The sequence below is a fragment of the Vulpes vulpes genome, chromosome 10 (genome assembly GCF_048418805.1).
Source record: "Vulpes vulpes isolate BD-2025 chromosome 10, VulVul3, whole genome shotgun sequence".
Classification (NCBI taxonomy): domain Eukaryota; kingdom Metazoa; phylum Chordata; class Mammalia; order Carnivora; family Canidae; genus Vulpes; species Vulpes vulpes.
Genome location: NC_132789.1, coordinates 1,827,784 through 1,848,809, shown reverse-complemented (window position 1 = coordinate 1,848,809; position 21,026 = coordinate 1,827,784). Strand labels below are relative to the sequence as shown.

Sequence of the window (21,026 nt, the reverse complement as noted above, 5' to 3'; positions counted from 1 at the left end):
TGCAGCCGGGCACCTGCACACCCGCTTCAGTGCCGGTGAGCTGTGTGCATGCCCACCTCACTCGCTCGCTCATAGGGATGTGAAACAAGAAGATATGGAACGTGTTTGGGGTCTCTGTGTGGGATGACATGTGGAAGCTTCTGGCATTTCTGTTCCCACCTGTCACTTCTCCCATAACTATAGGTTTTCAAGTTAGTAAGCAATGAAGAAGATAATTCACCCTGTAATCTTTCCGTATATATATTATTTAGCAGAGGTAGAATCATATTACATATACCTTTTAGTAATCTGCTTATTTTTTTTACAATTTCCAATAGAGCATGATCCTCCCTCCATCTCATGAAATATTCTATCGCATCCTCATTAATGGATGTGGAATAAATCACTGAACAGATTGACACACTCCACATAACCAACGTCCTAATGTTGAACACTGATGTTGCTTCTAATCTTTGGTTAATATGATGAGCGTTGCATCAAATATCCCTATAAACATAACTTTGCACACTTCCACACTTTCTTCCTAAAGATAAATCCCTAGGAAGTGTATTTGTTTGCTCAAAGGCATGGATATTTTTAACATCTGGGGGCTGTACTGCTAAAATGTCCTATAAATTTTGTCTCCCCCTGCCCCTCAAGGTATGAAAAGTGCCCACACCCACAAGACCTCAAAATATCGGGATTAATATTTTTTTACAGTCATGCTCAATTTTCAAATAAAATATATGGATGAATTCATCAGTTTTCAATTGAATCCAATTTTCTAATTTGGATTTTGTAATTAATTTAAAATAATAGAAAAGGCCCCACTGAGAAAATTAAAACAGCATTCCTGGTGGTCAAAGATGACAGCCACACACTGTAAACATACAATAATGACGCTGTGATGGTTCACAGGCCAACAGGACTGGGAAGCTCAGGAACACATTCAGGGATGTGTTTTATGTGCTCTCCATCCCACATCAGTGAGGAGAGCAGAGAATGTATCACTTGTCCCAATTTTTAATCACAAGATGAGGTAAGAGGCGCCCACCCAAAGTCATAAGCTCATTAAGTAATGGGGATGGAGCCAGAGTCAGGGCCTCCTGATCCCCGTCCAATGCAGATTTCATAGCACCATGTTGCTCTGCTGCTCACTCTCCAAATCCCAGGGCCTAGGAATGTTATCCAACAGTCTGATGGTTTTCTGAAGTCAGTAATGGTCAGCGACCGTCTGCACCAGGAGCAGACACAGACGCATGTTTACCGAGAAAGCCCAGTGAGTGGAGGAAGTGGGGGAACAGTTCTGGCAGAAGGGATGGTGTGTGCAAAGGCCCAGGGGCAGGGGGCGGGATCCCTCTGGGGACCTAGATCCAGCCTAGCTGGAGGTGAATGCAGGATGAGGGATGAGAATTGCCAGGGTCCCTGACCCTCTGGATTTGCTCTCCAGAGCTGAGAGGTTATCAGGAGTTTTAAGGTAGGGACTTAATCACACCTGCATTTTGTAGAGACCCGTGGGGCACCCTGTGGATGGAGGCTGGCAGAGGCAGTGAAGAAACTGGGCTCTGCCTGGGCATAACAAATGAGGAGCCAAGGGGCTGAACACTTTGTGGGTCAAGAGGAGTGGACTTGGACACGTGTATTGAATTGGGTCCATGGGCTGGCATGGGGTGGGGGGTAAGAGTTAGTTTGAGGTGTCTTATGTTGTCACACATTGAATTCACGGGCCTGGGGGGTGGTTAGTTGGGGTGGTGGCAGTCATGTGCAGATGGAGGGCCCACCCCAGTAGGAGAAGGGACCCAGGTTAGGGGCTCAGGAAGAGGAGCCTCAGCGGTATGAAGGGGAAGGGGGTGCAGAGGCCACACAGATAAACCACACCATGCACCCTGGTTTGCAGACAGGAGGGAAGGCCCAGGGCTGCCACAGTGTGCACATGCAGGTGGCGTTGTGCTGAGGGCAGGGACCCCCAGGGATGCCCATCCGCAACAGGACACCTGTAGACACAGAGAGCACAGCAGCCTTCAGGGCACGGGGCGGGGCGCATGGGGTCAGTGTGAGGCGCCTGTGATGGTGGCAAGTATCTGGAACACGGCACACTTTAGACAGTGACTTGTGTCCCACATGAGCAAGTTCCATCTCCACAGAGCTATCTGCACAGAGGGATGGGGGGTCCTGGGGGAAGGCTGAGTCGTGGGCGGCCAACCACGGGAGGGGAGCAATGCAACCATCAAGGGAAGAGCAGGGCTGTTCCTGTTTTATGTCTGGGGAAACGTCCCAGCAGCAGGTTGAATAACCCATGTTTGGCCCCCATGGAAACCCCCAGTCTCCTGGCTTTACCCTCAGAACCATACCATCCGGGGATCCCGAGGACCTCTAGAGGACTCAGATCTGCAACATCCTCTCAGGGTCTGGTATTCTGTGCTATTCCATAATTGATGTGGTTTGGGCTTTCTGGGCAGGGTGGTTAATAAAACAGACATAGAAGCATCACCAGGGCAACGTCAATAGCATCAGCATGAATGGAACAAGGGGGGTGTCATGTGCTTTGGCTATTGTTGGGGCCTAGCCTGGCTCTGCACTCAGAAGGAACTTCTCCTGACGTGGATCAGGCTGGGCACCACCCCCTAGGTCCCCTGACCTGACCTGCGGCCCCGTGGCTCCTCCCGGCACTGGGGAAGCATCCCTCACGGACAGTGTGCTGGATGGTCAGAGCAGGGGCACCCACCCCCGGACTCGGCTAGCCTCCTAAATGAGAAGCCTGAGGCTGGGGGGCAGCTACTCCAAACGCTTCTGTTATCGGAGCTGAGCAGTGGAAGTAGGTTTTCATTGGCAAACGAATGGTTGCTAATCAGAAAATAATCTGCTAATGGGTATAACAGCTATTACAAATGCCTCTCATTGGCGGGAACACGGGTGTGGAGGCTATGCAGCTTGGCTAAGACTCAGGCTGCTCCCTCCTGCAGGAAGTTTGAGGGTCCACCACACGCAGACTCGGAGTATCCAGGACGAGAGGCTGGGTCCTTGCTGAGCATGAACAACAGGTGATGAACTGTCTCGTGGCTGCTGGTTTGGTATCTGCTCCTACATCAGAAGCTGGTGTCAGGTGTGCGTTCGTTTGAAGCAAGTAGCAATGTGGCAGGGAGGCAGCTACTGTGCACCCATCTGAGAGTCATGCGGACCCAATGGCTTGTTCGTCGTCACCAAGCGTGGACACCGCAGGCCCCAGTGGAGATGAGCAGAGATCCGGAACCAGGGCGCCCTGGAGCCCAGGTGCCACGCAGACGTGAGCACCTCAGGGAGGCAGTAACCAGGAGCTCTGCACAACAGCGTCCCCCCTCAGTTTCAGCTGGCCACCTACTCTGGGCTAAACTGTCATCCCAAAAGCTATGCTCAAGTCCCAGCCCCCGGTACCGGGAACATGACCTTATCTGGAAACAACATCTGTGCAGATGTGATCACGTTAAGATGGGATTGCACTGGGGCCAGGTGGGCGCCCTCCAGTGACTGGTGTCCATGTGGAGACCGGGTCAGCAGGCCACGTGAAGACAGGCAGAGACCGCAGGGAGCCACCAGCAAGCATGGCCTCACTTCTGCCCTGATTTCGCACTTTCTGCCTCCAGAGCCGGAAGAGGACGTGCGTGTGCTGTTTGAAGCCACCCTCTTTGTGATGACCCATTGTGGCCATCCTGGGAAGCATCCACTATCCACACTCTCTCCATCAGAATGGACAATAGACCCTCCTCGTCCTCCCAACTCTGGCTGAGCTGATTCCCTCTGGGGACGGCCCGTGAGGAAGCACTCCCAGACCCATGACCTCATCGGCCCCCAGGCACCCGCGCCCGCGGACGCTCAGGGGTGCAGAGAGGAGCTTCACGCTTACCTGTAGCGGGCGACGCACAAGTGGACCTTCCCCGAGTATCTCTGCTTGGAGGTACTGGAATTCCGTTCATTATCCATCTATTAAAGACACAGACGATGTTTAGGTTACACTTCCTGCTGGGAGCACATGGGAAACCCCTTCAGTCCCTCCTTTCTGTCCCAGATGGTGGAGCTGCCGTGAGACACTGCTAGATGGAAACCTCTACCTCGGGCACCAGCCCAGAGACCAAGCGGCTCCCTGGGGGTGGGTCCCCTGGTCACACAGAAGCACGTTCATAAAGAACCACTCCCCACACCAGGAGTTGATGGACATAGGGCGTGGGACTTGCTGGGAGAACCCATGAGTGTGCCAGGCCCTGCCGTGCATCGGTGAAGGCACAAAGATGGACAGTGACCCGTGTCCCCTGTTCACAGGGGCTCAGCTCCAGGAGGGAGACAGACATGGCCCCCTGCGCTTGCATATCAGAGGGTGGCTGGGGCTCTCACCTGAGGCATTCCGGGAAGACTGCATGGAGACAGTGACATGGGGGTCAGTGAAGACTGGATATGGGAATTGGGAATTTGTGGGAGGGAGGGAAGAAGCCAGTAGGGAGGAGGAGGGGGAGGGGTGAGGAAGAAAGGCAGGGAGGACCTTCGTGTTCCTACCAACCGCACGCACGCATGCACGTGGGCCGGCACTCACGTCTGATTCAAATCTGCATCTTGGGCTGGCGGGTCTCAACAGAAATGCAGGCTTGTTGGACAGAGGCTCGGGCTTGTCACTGGGGAGTGGGAGGGGACGGAGGTAGTCCCCGATCACGGTGTGGCTGCCCACGGTGCTCTCCTGACCTGGCAACGACAAGGAGATGGTTTGAACAAGGGCGCGAACGAACTAGCAAGCTTGGATTCCTTTGACCCCCCAGCCTTCCTGTCCCCCTCATTGCCATCAGCCTCAGGCTCTCGTTTTGGGGTCTGCCCTCAATCCCCACCAGCCAGCCTGACCTGACCCCCGCTGGACATCCTCAGTGGAGTCTACTCCTGGCTGTAAGGATGGTGTCAAATGCAGGGGGAAGGTCCCATCACAGGGAATTGAAGGAAGTCATGGAGGAACCACCTCTCCCTTTCCCTGGCTACCACGGGGGAGGGAGGCTGTGAGGCTTGGTGACACTGCAGCCGCATGGCCACCGGGAGGAGGAAAGTTGCTCCCAGTGTGGCGCTCACAGAAAAGGAACCGCCAGGTGGGAAGGAACCACCTCTGGGATATGTGGTTGGAGCGCCCAAGCCCGGCTACACCTAGGGTGGGACCTACTGGCTTGTCATCTGCTCCCCAGTCTAGGTTGACTTTGCTGCCACTTGTGACTGAAAGGGTCATATCAAACACACAAAGTGGCCCAAGGGCCAGGCAGTTTTAGGGTTTCTGCAGGAAACACAGGAGTGGCGATCCCCCCCCCCAACCTCTCCATCCAGCCTCTGTAGTGGTCACTCCACGGCATCACCTCCCTGAAGATGTGACTACTGAGTCCCCGCCGGAAAATCCCATGTGACTCAGCGTAAGGTGGGGACAGTCCCAACAGAGGCTGCCACCACTCTCCCCACCAGGGGCCCCGGGGTTTGGCCTGATCACAGGGATGGCGCAAGAGCGCCCCAAAACAGACCCAGTGCCAGAACAGACACGGGCCAGCTGGGGCGTCAGATCCCAGAGAGCAGGGCATTGCTGGGCTGTCCCCATCTGTCCCCACTGCACAGGGCCATGCTAGGCATGCAGCAGGCACAGAGCGATGTGTGGGAGCCCCGAGGCCTCAGCGCACCAGCTATGAAGGGCTGGCACTGGCACTCAGTGCCCCTCCTCACCCTGGGGAGTGAGGGGGTGCGATCCCCGAGGCATGCTGGCCTGGCCAGTGCCCTGTGGGTGGACGTGACCAGTCCCCCTTTCAGGCAGGAGCTTCTTGAGCAGGTGTGTGATTCACTGTTTCTATTCCCTTTGATGGAACATTCCAGAGAGAGAGGCTGTGCCTTCCAGCATTCCTGAGTGAGGATAGCACAGCCAGTCCCCTACGCTGGGGTCGTAGCACCCAGGCACCCTGCCTGTCCTCACCCGTGCACCGCTGCGGTCAGCAGCATGGCACCCCGCCAGCATGTGCAAAATGAACTCGTGGAGTCTCCTGGTGCTCACATGCGGCCTCCACCGCCGGTCCTGGGGAGGCGGGTATCACCTGCCGTCGGACTGAGCGAGGCGGCACCACCGTGCTCTCCACCGCGCCGTGTGGGTGCTACAGTCTTGCGAAATTCAAATGCCTCAAGATATGTGTCTTCTGGGCAGGATGGGCCACTCCACCGACAGCGGCTCACAGGCGGCGTGGGGCAGCCCGGGTTGGTGGCATGCTGCCTCCCTGCACATCTGGAGACCTTTGTCCACGTGCCATTTCTCCCTGGAACTGACTGGAAGGCTGCCCTCCTGTCACTGTGCAGACCGCAGGTCCCTCAGCGGCTCCCAGTCAACCTGTTATGTCTCCCCCACCTCCGGGGCCAGGCCAGCCTCAGGCAGGAGGATGCAGAAGACGATGGGCACACATCTGCCCACGGCCCTTCTCTGCCTCGTTTCGGCGCTCCCAGCTCCTGTCAGACCCGGAGAAGAGATCAGGGCCCAGCAGCTGAGTCCCCCTGGGCATCCCCGTGCCCCCCAGCGAGGGCCTCTGCCCTCTGCAGGCAGAGAATGTCCTTGTGAGGATGGCCCCTCGGGGGGTCGCGGGGCTTCAGCTTTCCTCCCACGGCTGGAAGAGCGATGCCCACAAGATGACGGTGAAGCCAATTGTGCATGGACCCTCCATCGGGGGCCCCTCGTGGGGCCAGGTCACCGATCATGACATGGACTGTATTCATCAGGACAGTGGCTCTTCAGATGGCTACTCATCCACCAGGGTCCCGGCAATCAGCTTGATACTGCCGTGCACCTGTTAGCTTTGCTTCCACTGAGCGCCGGCGCCCACCGTCACGAACCAGACCCCGTTTTCCGGGGCGGTCTCCATGCCGAGCCACTCCCCCTGGACTCACATTCACACGATGCACAGAGGAGCTCACACAGCAGCTCCAAGATGCCACGGTGAGAAGGGCGCGCTTGCCATGTGGGGTGTGGCCGAGGGCCAGCAGGCGGCGGCCCGGGTAGGGTGCTTCACCGTGACCGGACCACAGGGCCATGAGGTCTGTGCCCAGCACCTGCCTTCCCCGGCAGTCTGTGGCTCTGATGTGTGCCAGCCAGGGATGCCACATGACCAGCCCCCTTACACCCTGGGCACCACATCTCTCATGGCTTCCCTGGACAGAAACTCTGTACACCTGGGGCTGCAGTTTTCACTGCATGCAGGCACCCTGCTCTGCCCATGGCCTCTACCTGTGTCCCCACCCCAGGTCACCACAGCAGCTCTAAGCACGAATGACTCTAAGTCCTGGGAGTCACCAAATATGCTGGGGTCTCGCAGAGCATGCATCAGCCAGCCTTATATGGCCAACCCAAGAATGTTTGGTAAGACCTGAGGCTGCCCTGCCCTTCTTATCCTGTGGACAACACAGCCCAAACCGCACGTCCTGGAGGCGGGCTCTTTCGGCTGCCTGAAGGGTCACTCCCGACCTTGTCCCCATGTCCTCGCACATCTGCCTGACTCCCTTGCTTCCTGTGTGTGTCCAGCCACCGAGAGGATGCTCCATATGGGGCCTGGGTGCACCATGCCCCCGGGACGCCATGGGGGGACGTGCGACCCGCCTCCCCTCCGCCCTGCTGTGGCATGACGGCTAACAGCTAGCAGGACAGTAGACACACAAGGAGGCGGGCACCTTGCTTCTTTTTCGAGACACAAGCAGCTTCACTTTGTTGTAGTATTATAAAGCATCAAAAAAAACCCCATCGTATATTTTGACAACTGGGAGAAATCTGGAAATTCTCTCTTTTATGGAATTCCAAAAGGGGATTCTGACATTCATCTCCCTAAATTAAAAACACCTTTTAAACAAGTGGGCATTCTCATAACCGGGGTGCCCCTGTGGGCTGCCCTCCAGCGAGGGATGCTCCCTGATGCACCATGGCAGCCCTGTGCGCCTCGGTGGAGCCCTGCATGAGGCTCTCCTACAGACCTCTGCGGTCTTTCTGCCGAAATAAAGAAACACAAGTTTAAATGGCTCCCCACCCTGCGTCCTGAGTACAAGTGTGACATCACTACTGGGACCATCGCGGCCTTTGTGGGATCAGGAATTCACACACTCCCCCCACCGCATGAAGGCACGAAGGCCGGGAGGCAGCCACAGCCTCGCCGTGCACCTGTTGGACCTGGTGCCGGAGCGCCCCAGCTCGCTGCCAGTGGCTGTGTGACCCACACAAGGGCCCGGTCTTCCCCTCTGTAGAGCGGGACCAGGGCAGCACCTGCCACACGCGGCCGTGCCAACAGCATGTGTTGATACCCATCGAGGGCTTAGAACAGGGGCTGGCACCCCAAGTGTGCTCAGAGGCTGCTGCTGGCCTGCCGTCACCTGGAGCCCCACGATGCTGGGTGTCCCACACGGGCGGGTCAGGTAGACGCACTGTGTGTGCTCATGTGCGGGGTCGCCGGCCACCACTTCTCCACCACGAGACACAGGGCAGGAGCAGGCACTCACCTTTGCCAATGGAGGGGGCAAGTCCGTTCATGAACTGGGAGAAAGGCTTGCCGGACGCCAGCACGTCCAAGGAGGCCCCGGCGCTGCCGCCCAACAGATCGATCTTGCCGGCGTGCTGCCGGAGCTTCTCCAGGTCCTGGGACAGCAAGCTGAACTGCTCACTCTGCGTCCGGCATTTCTCTTCCAGCTCCCGTACCTTGCTCTGCATGGCAGAGGCACGGACACGTGGTCAGGGGTGTGCGGTGAGGGGTGTGCCTGCATGTGTGTGCACATGGCTATGTGCTGCACGTGCACATGCATGCATGGTGGGAAGCGGCCTGCTACCTGCACAGGACAGACGTGGGAAACCACACGTGCCGAGAAACCCTACAAACACTCGGATCCCAGCCAACCGTGGATCATCCCGGGCTGTGTGTGCAGCCTGGGCACTTGTGGTTGGCTCACCTCACCACAGCCATTGGAAATGTGGAGCGTGAGGCAGTGACACAGCCCAGACTTGGGGGCAGCTTGGTTGCCAATCTGCTGATGCATTTTTCTCATGGGGGTGCATGCCCCTAGACTGCAGAACCCCAAGGAACTCTGCTTTCACTATCAAAGGAATTTCTTTCTGCTGGTGGTGGTTAGCAACATAGCTGCCATCTGCAGGCATCCAGAGATGCCCTGGGAGCCCTGGGAGGGGGGGGGTTCTCCCTCGGACACATGTCAGGGGAGGGGCAGCCCGGGGCAGCTCCTTCCTGCCTCTGTTGGCCCCTGCCCTGCCGGCTCTCAGGTTGGGCGGCTTGACACCCACTCCCACTCCCCGGACGCCTGCGGACCACACTTCCTATCCTGGCGTCTGAGCAACCAGAGTATCCTACACCGTATGCAGCTGGGTGCCCAGGCCAACGAGGGATGTGGGGGGGGCACTGTCTGGTGCTACCGCTGCCCATGGTACATGAGCTCCCTGGTCCCGTCTCCTCTGTCTCCACGACTGGGGGGGAAGCTCTGAGCCTTTGCTCTTTCTGCTTCTCTCCCCAATACATCCTCCGTGTCTTTCACAGAATCAGGCCCAGAGCAGGTGCTCAGTAAGCGTTTGCTGAATCAGTGAGAAGAGGGAACTGCAGATCTGAGCACTGGCTTATCCTGCCGGCGTGGGGTCCTGTCTCACTTCCATTCCTTATTCTGTGATAAACGGAAAATCCCCTCCACTGTATTATTAATTCCACGTGTTGCCTGGTTCCCCCACTAAAATGTCAGCTCCACAAGGGCAGTAATTTTTGTCTGCTTCTCTCCTGCTACATCCCCAGCACTGGGAATGCACCAGGTCTGCGTGCAACAGATGTTGGGTTGCGTGCGGGAATGCAGGGATGGCCGGGAGCAGCCTCACCCTGCATGCGGAGCGCCGGCAGGAGACACGCTTCTCCTTTCCTTCTCCTTATCCTCCTCCCCTTCTCTTCCTCCTCCTCCCCTCCTTCCTCTCACCTTCCTCCTCCTCCTTCTTCCCACCCTCTTCCCCCTCCTCCCCATCCCCATCCTCCCTGTCCTTCTCCCCATACTCCTCCTCCTCCTCTTTCTCTCCCTCCTCCTCCTCTTCATCCTCCTCTTTCTTCCCATCCTCCTCTCCCTCCTCCTTCCTCCCCTTCTCCATCCTCCTCTTCCTCCTCCCCCCACTCTTCCTCCCCATCCCCCTTCTCTTCCTCTACTTCCTCCTCCTTTTCTTCAGCTTCCTCTCTTCCTTCCCCTTCCCCCCAGCATTAAGTTTTCCAGCTCCTTGGTATAGAATGAAGTGCTATTTATGTCTGAGATCAGGGATTTCTAAAAATAAACCTAACAAATCCCAAGCCTATAGTTAATTTCTTCAATTCATTAAAAAAAAAATCAGCAGGATTCTTCTTTTAAAAAGCTGAATGAGCTTGTCTGTGACAGCTGCCTCCACCGAGGCGGAGGAGTGAAGTCTGCACTCCTAGGCATGGGCAGGGACGCGGGACAGCATCAGGACGCCCCACCAGGGAGATGCTGCCCCGGCGCCATGGGAAGAACTGCAGCTCCTTATGGAACTCCTTGTGAGTCTTAAAGTACTTCAAGATGAAAAGTTTTTTTTTTTTTAAGATGAAAAGTTTTAAAAAGTGAACAGATTTAACAAAAACATGAGCTTATGCTATAGGTGGCCTGCCTGTGCGGGGAAAGTCTCCGTGGTGCATGAGTGGTGTTACAGGCGGAGTGCAGCCAAGGGCCTCACGGACGCCGCTGGAAGCTGGCATCCTAGGCACAACTGGCACAGGTGGCCAGCCACTGGGGCCTCAGTCGTGGTGCTCTGGGAGAAGGTGGAGGGGACGACGTGCGCTCCTGGCCAGGCCCCACAGGACTCAGGCATGCTTGGGGTGGTGGCGCCCGGTCACATGCAGGCACTTGCCTGCAGCACCTATCATATGAGCCTACAGACGCAGTGGCCTTGGCACCCATGCTGGGCAGCCTGGTGCCCGAGCTCCCTGAGAACTGTCCTCGGCGACCCTCTCCAACCAGGGCATGTTTCTTTGTTCAGTGGTCCCCTTCACCAACGGGGACTGGGACATGCCTTTCCCCTGCACCTGGCATAGGACGTGGACCTCTCAGGAGTGGCTGGTGATGTGCTGGTGAGGGAGTCCAGGAAGCAGGTAGACGTGGAGCAGGCTTCAGACCATCAGTGTCTCTGGACATCCATGGAGGCCGGTGGAGACAGGGAGCACAGACAAGTCAGAGGATGTAGGGGGAACAGAGTGAATGGGACAGTATGCTCGGTCCAGGGGGCATCTTCTCAGCATTTGTCCAGGGCCACTGTGGGCAAGACTTCTACTCTTCCAAAAGGAGCTGAGTCTTTATTTTAATGTAAAAATCCCTCAAACTTTAAATGCTGAAGTGTATCAGAGGCCCATACACAATAGCCCGGGCTGTCAAGGCCTGTCTGGAGGCAGTGCAACCACTTGGTGGCTCTGTGCCCAGCTGGCACCGGGCCGGGCTGGTCTGGATGGCTTCCAGCTGTGCCCATTGAGCCCTGGACATATAGGATGATCCCCCACAGGGTCTGGGGCTCAGGGACCTCAGGTGGATCATTTCTAGTCTTTCTGGGTGAAGAGCTGATATCCCTGGAGCTGGACTCACACTCCAGGGCAATCGCTGGCACCACCAAGAATCCCATCCCAGGGGTGGGCAATGCAGACGTTAGGAACGCAGGTGCCCCCAAGACCTCTGCCGCCTGTGTCTATTTGGTGCCTCAACCTCACTCATTAGTGTGGCCAATAGCAGGAGGAAAAACCCCACTCTGATGAAGTTATCAGCTTTTACCTAAACACAAAGGGTGGGAGAACTGGGCATGTGTTGGTGACATGAAAGGTATTCAGGATGTCAGTTGGCTCAAACATCGTAGTGCCATCCCACCCATGAGTAGACAAGGTGCAGGACTAGAAGAGAAGCCCCAAGTGCTCCTGTGTCCGGACACCGATCTGGGTGATTTCTGAACAGAGGATTTCTGGTGGCCGAGGCCACCCGGGCCAGACTCCGTTGGGCTGACGTGCTTCCCTCCAGTGCGCCTTCCACGGGAGCTGGTGACAGGATGTGGCCGAGCTACAGAATAAACACAGATGTCCTGTTTTCTGCTCACCTGTCAGAGCATTTGCTTACTCCGCATCCATACACATGGGGTGGTTTGGTTGAGCCTCGCTCTCACCGTAACCTGGAGCAGAGTTGGAGGGGGGTGGCCAGGCCTCTCCCACTCCAGCTGCTAACCAGAGAGAAGGACGGGTCGTGCGGGCTACGCCTAACTGACCTCTCCTCCCCCACTGCTTGGCTGTGCGGCAGCAGGAGGCCCAGCCTTGGAGTCTGCCGGCTTCAGGCACCTGGTCTCAGTGGTGGGGGAGCAAGAAGTTGATGAGAGCTAGGGACAGAAGGAAACCTCACAGGCTTTCTGCCTTGTGAAAGAGAGGCAGGCTCTCCTCCAGCAGTATGGTCCCCTGGTCTGGCTGCAGGGGTTGAGGCCGGGGTGGCTGATGTGGGCCCGGTAGCCGGGTGCTGGCCCTGGTGGTCCCCGAGTCACCAGCAGGGGGAATGGTGTCCAGCGACCCGCCGATCTTCCTGGCTGGCTTATTTGAACATCAGCATTTATTTCAGGATCCGGAGCAGTGTCACCTCCCAGCTAGGTGGCCCCCCAGGGAGCTAGCCACCTGCAGTCATCGGTAGTGGGTGGCGTGCAGAGCAGCTGTGCTCTGACCGTGGCAGGAACAGATGGCACAGTCATCTGGCAAGTAAACCATCCCTGGAAGAAGCACGGAGACTTGCAGATTTGGTCATGGGTGTTTATAGAGACGAAGGAAAACACATCCTAGGAGTGACTGCCAGCAGTTCAGGCTCCGCCACCCAGTATTCCACATCTGACTTTCGGGCTTCGTAAAGGAGAGCCGCCGTGGTATGGAGTGCGATGCCCTGTTACCAGTGTCCAGCAGGGCAGGCTGAGGCCGTGGAGCCGCTGAGAGTAATGAGGGCAGCAGGAAGAGCCAGGGCCCGGGCAGGCTGGGCCACCCACGTAGGAGCGCCTGGGAGTAACACTCCATGCTGCGTCCTGATGTGCAAGCAAGGACTGGGATTCTGCGTACCCTGGGCTGTCCACCTGCTGTGTGCTGGGCACTGTTGGGGCAGGGGGGGGGGTCTCTATGCACCATCACTGATGCTCAGGGGGCCCACAGGGTAAGGTGAGATGAACCCATGACAGAGTGCAGCCAAGATGCATGGAAGCCAGGCTCACATACCCAGGTAGGGGCCAGACAAACCCAGGCCTCTCTGACTCCAGGCTCTGAGCTGGCTCTGATCCCGGGTCCCCTACTCACTAACTGGGGACCTGGAGGCAAGTCCTGCTGCCTCAGTGGGCCTCACTGTCTTCACCAAAGCACAAGGTGAAACATGTCTTCTAGAACCCAATGGGGAATTGCAAAGTCAGACCCTGGGGTGAGGTCGGGGACAGCATAGGCGAGGGGCTCCACTAGCAGGAGTGACAGTCTTCCACCCTCTGTGGGCAAAGCTGCAGCACAGACACTGCTGGGGAGGGCGAGCGGTGCCATCCTAGTGACTCAGACACCCAAGTTCCTGCATGCCCCCCCGCCGATGACCGGACATCTGTTTTCAGCAAACTGTGAGAGCACCTGTGAGCTCATGCAAGTGCATCAGGACTCCCTACATTTCGTCATTAACAGGGACACTCCGTGTCCTTTTCATGGTGACCCCCAGCTAAGGAATGCCCTCCACTGCCAGCTTAATACTCCTATCGGTGCTGGACCCTACCGGCAACTAGACAGCACCCAAGAAAATCCATGTAAATTCATCCCAACAGGCGGAGCTCCAGGATCTTTATACATAATTGCTCTGAACTCCAGAATCTTTGCAGGACAATGTGGCCTTGAGAATGAAATGGAACAATACTGTAGCCAAGGGGAGAATCTGGAAAGTGTAGATTTCTCTTTAGTTGACATTTTCATTCAATCACATGTATGGGTCCAGCACCATTAAAGCATGAGTGTTTTAAATGTTTGCTTTGTTCATATGATTCAATGTTTATCCAACTGCCCAACTTAAACAACCATGAATTCTAAGCTTGTGAGTCTGGGTCGTCAGAGTTTCCCTGCTTCTGGACAGATGTGCCCTTGTCACATCAGTATGACGTGTGCAGATAAGCACCGGCCATGGGTGGGACCTGAGAAATTCTGTATCGCCTTTGGGGCGCCAACAGCCAGGGGGCAGACAGCCTCTGGAACACAGAGCTGGAGCGGGGCTCAGTCCTGGGGCAGCCTAATGTTTGGGAGCCCAAACATCGAGGCATGCGTGGCTTCCCTGTCCCCAATCACCTCATCTCCCAGCAAAGCCTCAGGGGGATGGGGAAGCTAGGGCTATTCCCGGGGAGGAGGGGCCGAGACCCCCACGGCCCCCACAATTCCCCAAGGGTCTAAAGAGGCTTCCTAAGACACGTGGGATGTAAAACATTAATTATACATCTTTATGGGTCTACTTCTCAGGCCCTCAACTTGGCTGCTACTCAGCCACACTTCAGTATCAAAATCATGTTGTCCTGTAAGGATTCTAGAATCCAGATGGGTGGGGATGATGCCTTGGGCCAACCACATTGGGTTTCATCCCCTGGGCCCAGGGAGACCACACTTTCCAGCTCTTCCTGCGGTGAAGCGCCCAGCTCTGGCCAGGGCACAGGTGACACAGCAGAGCAGGATGGAGCTGCCCCTGCTGCAGTCCCTGGGAAGCCCCGTGCACCAGACACCATGGTCACCAGATGCAGGGAGCCTGGATCCCATGTCATCCCGGAGGGCATTCTCGGAGGATGTCCCAGATCTGCAGCAGACATCACTAATGAGAAACGACCTTTCTATGTTCGGGGTGAGGCTGTGATCTGAGCCCCACCTTACGAACGGACCTGGGAAACAGGTTCATCTTCCTGATAGGGCCAAGCACGTGTCCTCCTCCTCCATGCGCTCACTCACACCCATGCACACTTGTTTGCCGCGTGGTGTCCTGTACCCTAACTCCAGCCCGCGTGGTGTCCTGTACCCTAACTCCAGCCCAGCAGGGCAACTCCCCCCCTTAGGCCCAGCAACACGCGGCTGGTACGTCTAGGGACCCATGCAAATGCTTTCATTTTAGTTTCCTTTAAAATCAGAAACGAAAAAGATATAATAATAAAAAACCCAGCGTGAACTATATTCCTCTTTACATCCAGGCGGGTATATGTAAAATATGATTTTTAGTACTTTTATGGAGGAAGGGATGGGACTCAACGCAGGTCAGTCACAATGCAGTGTGGACACCAGGCCCACCTCAAGACGACCCTGTACCTGTCTAGGTCAGGGGTATGCTGTCTGCTCTTGCAAGTCTCGCCAAATGAGACCCAGGGATGCAAGGAGCCCGCGAGGGTTCCTTCCTGGCTGTGACGAGCGTCCTGGAGTGGACGGCCAGCAAGCTGGCGGCAATGGGACAAGGTGCTGGGAATGTGCCTGAAGAACAAGCCACAAAGCAGCCAAAACACACGCAAAGCACGCGGCACTGACAGTGGGTAGAGCAAGCACGTCACGGGGCTCTCCCCTGCAACCACCCCCAGAGCCGGCCACCTCCCGACCCCACATGCAGGCATTGCTGCCCTGCATCTTTCCTCAGCGGCCTCAGACAGCACTACCCCGTGGCCCTCCTGCCCTCGGGGCCTGGCTCTACTCTAGTGAGCTGTGTATCCCCAGGCAAGTGACTCAAGTCTCTGTGCTTGACTTCCAATCCAGGAAGAGGATGATGATGGTAGCAACCTCCTGGGATGGTTCTACGGATTAAATCCGACACACGAGTCCAGTGCCTGGTGGACAGCGACCACGAGGTGTGAGCCATCGAGTGGGAGTGCTGCACTTCTGAGTCTTGCCACCATGTGAACTCATCCACAATTCAACTCTTGCTGTGGTTTTGTCAGCAGGAGAGCTGACCCCACCTCCTGGGGGGACAGAACGCTGAAGTCGAGGAAAGCTGGCTACAAAGCAGCAGCTGAAGCTTTGGCCTCTGGCACCAAACTCCTGGGGTTTGAGTACAGACTTTGACTTTTACCAGCTTGCTTTGGGCGAGTCAGTTAACCCGAGCTTCGGTTTCCTCTGGGCCATTGTGGAGATTAAATGACATATGTGCACTGTGTCCTGAACATCCCTAGATGCACCCTTAGGACAGCGCCTGGCACAAAGTGGGTGTTCAAGGAACCCTACTGTTACGGTCATTGGATTGTCATTACTATTATTAATTTAAAAATGTTCTCTTGCTTCTTGGTCTTGAAACTGCTCCCTTGTAAAGTGCCAGGGAAGCAGTTGACCTGAAAGTACCTGCTCTTCGCTCTTCCATTTACTGACCAGAGAGTGCTCTGTCTTGATTCTGGAAAAGCTCTGCTCATCTTCAGCTCATTCCTGATGCCCCAAAGCTAGCCCAGATTATTCCGTGGGTGCACTCTGCATGTGTCCTGACCTGGAATGGAGACCACTCCCCTCCTCTTATCCCTCAAACATCCTGGCCATTCACTCCCCAGAAATCAGGGCCTAGGGACCCCCACAGAACAGGCTCTGTGTGTAAGGCTATTTGGAGAGGGTTTGGTGTCGCATGATTGCTGAGGCATCCCATGCTAGTCTTGATGGGCAGGTGGCGGCTCTTCCACTCAGGACAGCACCTGACTAAGGGGAGTCACCAGTGTGCCATGTGGGACGCACAGCACCCTCCAGAACACGAACACATTCCCAAAAGTGCATGGCAGCTGCTGATGCTCCTCGCTGGCACTTCCAATGCAAGTGAGGGTGGAAAGGGGAGGCTCAGCTCACTAGGATGCTGAGCCATGGGTTGGCCATGACTCCAGGGGGCTGGCTTGTCCATATGCCCTCCTTCCCCAGACTAGCCTCACGGATACTGAACAATGCTTCCCAGACAGCAGCTGCATCACAACTGCCCCCCAGGTTTGGGGGCTGGGTCTTCTCTGGCTTCTGGGTCCCTCCCCCAGACCTTCCCACGCCACAGGTTGGGCAGGACCCAAGGACCTGCATGTCTAGCAAGCTCCTGGGTGATACTGACACTACTGGTCTGGGAACTCCACTTTGAGAACCACTCATCCCCAAAGTGGGAAAATCATCCCTTCTGTGAATACTCTATCAAACTCAGAGTTTTGGAAAACACTCAAAACCCTGCTCAGAGGTACAATGCTGTTCCTCTTGCCCCACGGGTTAGTGAGAAGGGCAGTGGCCTGTCAACAGGGAGGAAGGCCGCCGCCCTCACCTGCGGGAGGGGCCCCAGCAGCACACACAGCAGACACAAACACAAAGCTGGAACATTCGGGGCCAGTGTCAAATCCCGATGACCGATAGACTGGCTGTATCCTGGGCTCCAGGCCCGTGGGCACGTGGCTGGCACGAGGACAGAATCAGTCCCACCAATTCTCACATCGCCCCCCGCCCCCAGCGGTCATCAGGGTTCGGGGCGGTCCACCCCCCCAACCCTTAGGGCCATGGCAGGAAACAGGAGACCGGGTTCACTGGACCTGCTCAACACTTGCAAGGACAGAGCTTGTGTGCTGGCGCCCAGAGAGCAGCACCTCCTGCCGGGGAGCTCCTGCATGCCCCCGGGAGCCCCCACCCCCAGTATGTCAAGGAAGCACCTCGGGCTGCCGGCTTCGGGACAAGAGGTGGGTTGAGCGGGCCCAGGGACCCTGGGTGGTCCCTTGTGGCTGCCCCATGCACAAGGGAAGGCACCGCCCGGCACACGGGTGTGGGGAGGCGTGAGCCCGTAGTACCTGCATGCCGTCCAAGGTGTTCTGGGTGAAGCGCAAAGCAAGACACAACCACAGGAAGATGTAAATAAGAGAAGACACAGGATTCTCAGCACGTCAGCACTGCCTTCTCCACTTGTTCAACCCAAAGCACATCTCGATGCAACCACCTGCCAATGCATGCACCAACACCCCCAGCACTGGGGTCATGGGACCCCGGCGGTGGCTCGGGAGGTGGATTAGAACAAGACACATCACAGCAACAGGCTTCAGGTGATGGAGAAAGGAAATGCGCTTGCAGCCAGCAGATGTCCGAACGGGGGTGAGGGCAGTTCAGGCGGGGCGGGGGGTTATTTTTCAGGGAGAAGCATGGACTTCTGGGGCCCTGTTGCCATTCCCTCAGGTGGTAGATGTCCCCCCTGCCATTCATCACACTCACCCCTCCAGATATTCATTAGCTAATGGATGCTCTCAAAAAATCAATTCTAATATATATGATGATAATGGTGGAACCTTTCCCTGCGGGAGGAATAGATGTTAAAAGGCAACATAAGAGAATTAAGAGAGGCACACACTCTGTTTCCATGGCTGCTATGCCCCTAGGGACAAAGGCCTAGGGACAAAGGCCATGAAGGGGCAACTACACCCCATATCTGTGGGTGGCAGGCCTGAGTGGAGGCCATGCAGGGCCACCCCCACCTGTGTCTGTAAGGAAGGGGTGGTAACTGCCTGGTCTCTGTCTGTGGATGGGGAGAAGCCCTGGGTGCTCATTATGGCCTTTTATTATGCACGAACCGTGCAGGTGGCCAGGGCCTGGGGGTGAGCCTGTGAGCTCCATGAAGACCTGCTAGTCCGTCCACTCACGAGGAGGCATGAGGCTGCGAGTGCGGGGACAGAGGTGTGGTCACGCCTCCAAGGACCCTAAGCTGGTGAGACTGGTGCCACTTCCCTGAGGAGCCCCTTCCTCAGTCACCAGGGGTAGACTGGGCCCCCCTCACCACCCCGAGTGACTGTGCTCCCTGGGGGTGGTGCTATGGCAGTGGCACCACTCCAGTTCCCGATGTCAGCCCCCCTCTAATTCTGCAAACGACTCCCCAGATGCCACCTGCCAAATGTTTCCCCCACATCAGTGCTGTCTCTGAAAATGCACCCTGCAGGGTTCCTCTGCTGGCGGGGTGCCCACAGGAACGCCCCCCCCCCACACACACACACACACGCTTTCTCCTCATTCCTGTGCAAGGCAGTGGCCTCATCCTCCTTGCTTGCCATCCAGGAGGAGCCCTCAGTGTAGAGCGGGTCCCATGTGAGGCCCCAGGGCGGACTCTGCAGCCTGGGGACATGCCTTGGCCTCTGTGCGGATGTATGGGCGAGTAGTGATCGTGGCCAGTGCCCATTGGGCACTCACGAGTGTTGCCCACTCGCATGAGGCGCGAAGGCAGCGCTGACCTCACTGCCCCAACAGCCAGTGGGTGGAGCTCCAGCACTTACCTCTAGCAGCTGGACAGCGCCTTCATGTTCCTTCTTAGCTTCAACCTGAGCCTTTTTTATGATAAAAAGAGAGAAGAGTAAACATTTAAAGCAAGGGATGGAGAAAAGAATCAGATCAAGTCGGGGCATGGGTCTCTGATTTTTAGCCCCCTAGGAAGCACCCCATTCTGAGGATCTAGATCAGTTCTCATTTCTCTCCCCTTTGGGCAAACAAGAAATGAATACTGGCCGGCTGGGACACTCTTTGTAAAATGGGAAATCATGCCCTGACTTGGCAGCAATGGGATAGACGGGGTGGGAATGCGACAGAGCATGATGCAGAGACCCTGATCCTCGGGAGAGAGGCAGTCACACGCACAAGGAGGCTGGGAGAAGAGCTTGACAAAGCTCCCGGAAACCCGGGGCGGTGGAGGGATCACTGATCGTCTCCCCAGCTACCCTTAGCTGCTTGGGAAACAAGACGCCGCCATGCACTCAACCACCAAGTAGCTGAAGGTCAGCTGTGATTGCCCAGGGCCCCAAGGAGAGCCCAAGATGGGAGCCCCAAGCATCTGACAGGTGCTCAGCTGCTCAGCCTGTGGCAGGGGTGGGGGGTGAGAGGGGCAACCCTCTTCAAATTACTTGAAGCAAAGCCACCTGCTCTATAGAATAAGAAATATTCCAAGTTTCACCAAACCAGCCTCTCAGGATGGCTGTTGTTCAAGCACATGGTGAGTTCACACAAAAAGGAAATGCAACATTATCATCCCTTGGTCTCCGCAACCGAGGGCTGGCACTGTGACCTGGCCCACCTGGCCTCTGTGGCCTCCTCTCCTGGGAAGAGCCCCAAGGGCTCTGGAGACCCAGCCTCATCCTGATGAATGAGACCAGCTCCAAACTCTCAGTGGTTGGTTTACAGGTGGGCTTGAAGCCTGGCTACAGCTTTGCAGGAGTACTAGGGGAGAGGGGACAGACAACCCCTGCCTTTGGGACCCAAGCCTGAGTGGAGGACAGTTTGGAGTGCCGCAGCCATCCTGCCACCATGAGGGATGAGGCTGGAGCCGCCTCCACCTGACGGTCAAAAGTGCAGCCAATACACCGGGGAGCAAAGGCAGGAGCGTGCTGGATCTAGCCACACCTGAAGCCCATTTCAGCTGTGTGCACAAAATTCCCTTTTCCTATTTTCTGTCCCTTGAAACCAAGAGTCCTACTGAACACAAGCATCAGCTCTTGGAGAACACACCACTTCCTGTTTTAAAGCTGGAGGCACTGAGGTTCCGAGAGAGCCTGAGGCTGAGTCCCAAGCCGAGAAGGAAAGCTTGCCTGTGTGGCCACGTGGACAGACACCCCCTTGCACTGGTTTCAGTGGCTTCACAGATGTTCCCAGAGACACTGAGACGCAGGTTTTTGGAGAGGTTTATCTCCTGACTGCAGGGCACCTGCCTCTTGGAGTTTGAAGCACTCACGAAGCATCCATGTGCTGGGCTGAGATCTACATCTAGACTTCTCCGCTCTGGAGGAGCACGGCCTCTCAGCGCCAAGAGAGCAGGTCGGGATGGGCTGCCCACACTGCAGCCCCTCGGGAGGCGGCGGGAGCTCTGCTCACCCGGCTTGGCCCACGCACGGGGAGCCTGGGGTCCCTGCAGAGTTCACCGGCACACGTCCTGCGGGCGCAGCTCTCCGAGGGGCTCCAGAGCTGGGAAGCAGACAGAATGCCAGATCCATTACGCCTCTCTTGAATTCAGTGCAATCTTTAAGTGCTTAAAATCGTTCCTTTCAAAGCAGAAATGAGACCGAC

At 56.5% G+C, this 21,026-nt stretch overlaps 1 protein-coding gene across 50 annotated transcripts in view; it reads right to left on the bottom strand.

The window, feature by feature from the left end:
• RIMBP2 (RIMS binding protein 2) overlaps positions 1–21,026 on the bottom strand; it is a 221,612-nt gene that overhangs the window by 40,714 nt on the left and 159,872 nt on the right. For 46 of the 50 annotated variants that reach the window (XM_072722620.1, XM_026017062.2, XM_072722625.1 and 43 more), the window contains 4 exons: positions 19,250–19,300; positions 8,482–8,683; positions 4,541–4,686; positions 3,860–3,936 (listed from right to left, as the gene is read on the bottom strand). In XM_072722620.1, coding sequence (XP_072578721.1) covers positions 3,860–3,936; positions 4,541–4,686; positions 8,482–8,683; positions 19,250–19,300 — 476 coding nt within the window. Of the gene's footprint in view, positions 1–3,859; positions 3,937–4,540; positions 4,687–8,481; positions 8,684–17,785; positions 17,932–19,249; positions 19,301–21,026 lie in introns of those variants that run through there. The other 4 variants (XM_072722618.1, XM_072722654.1, XM_072722637.1 and 1 more) reach the window with 1 other exon arrangement.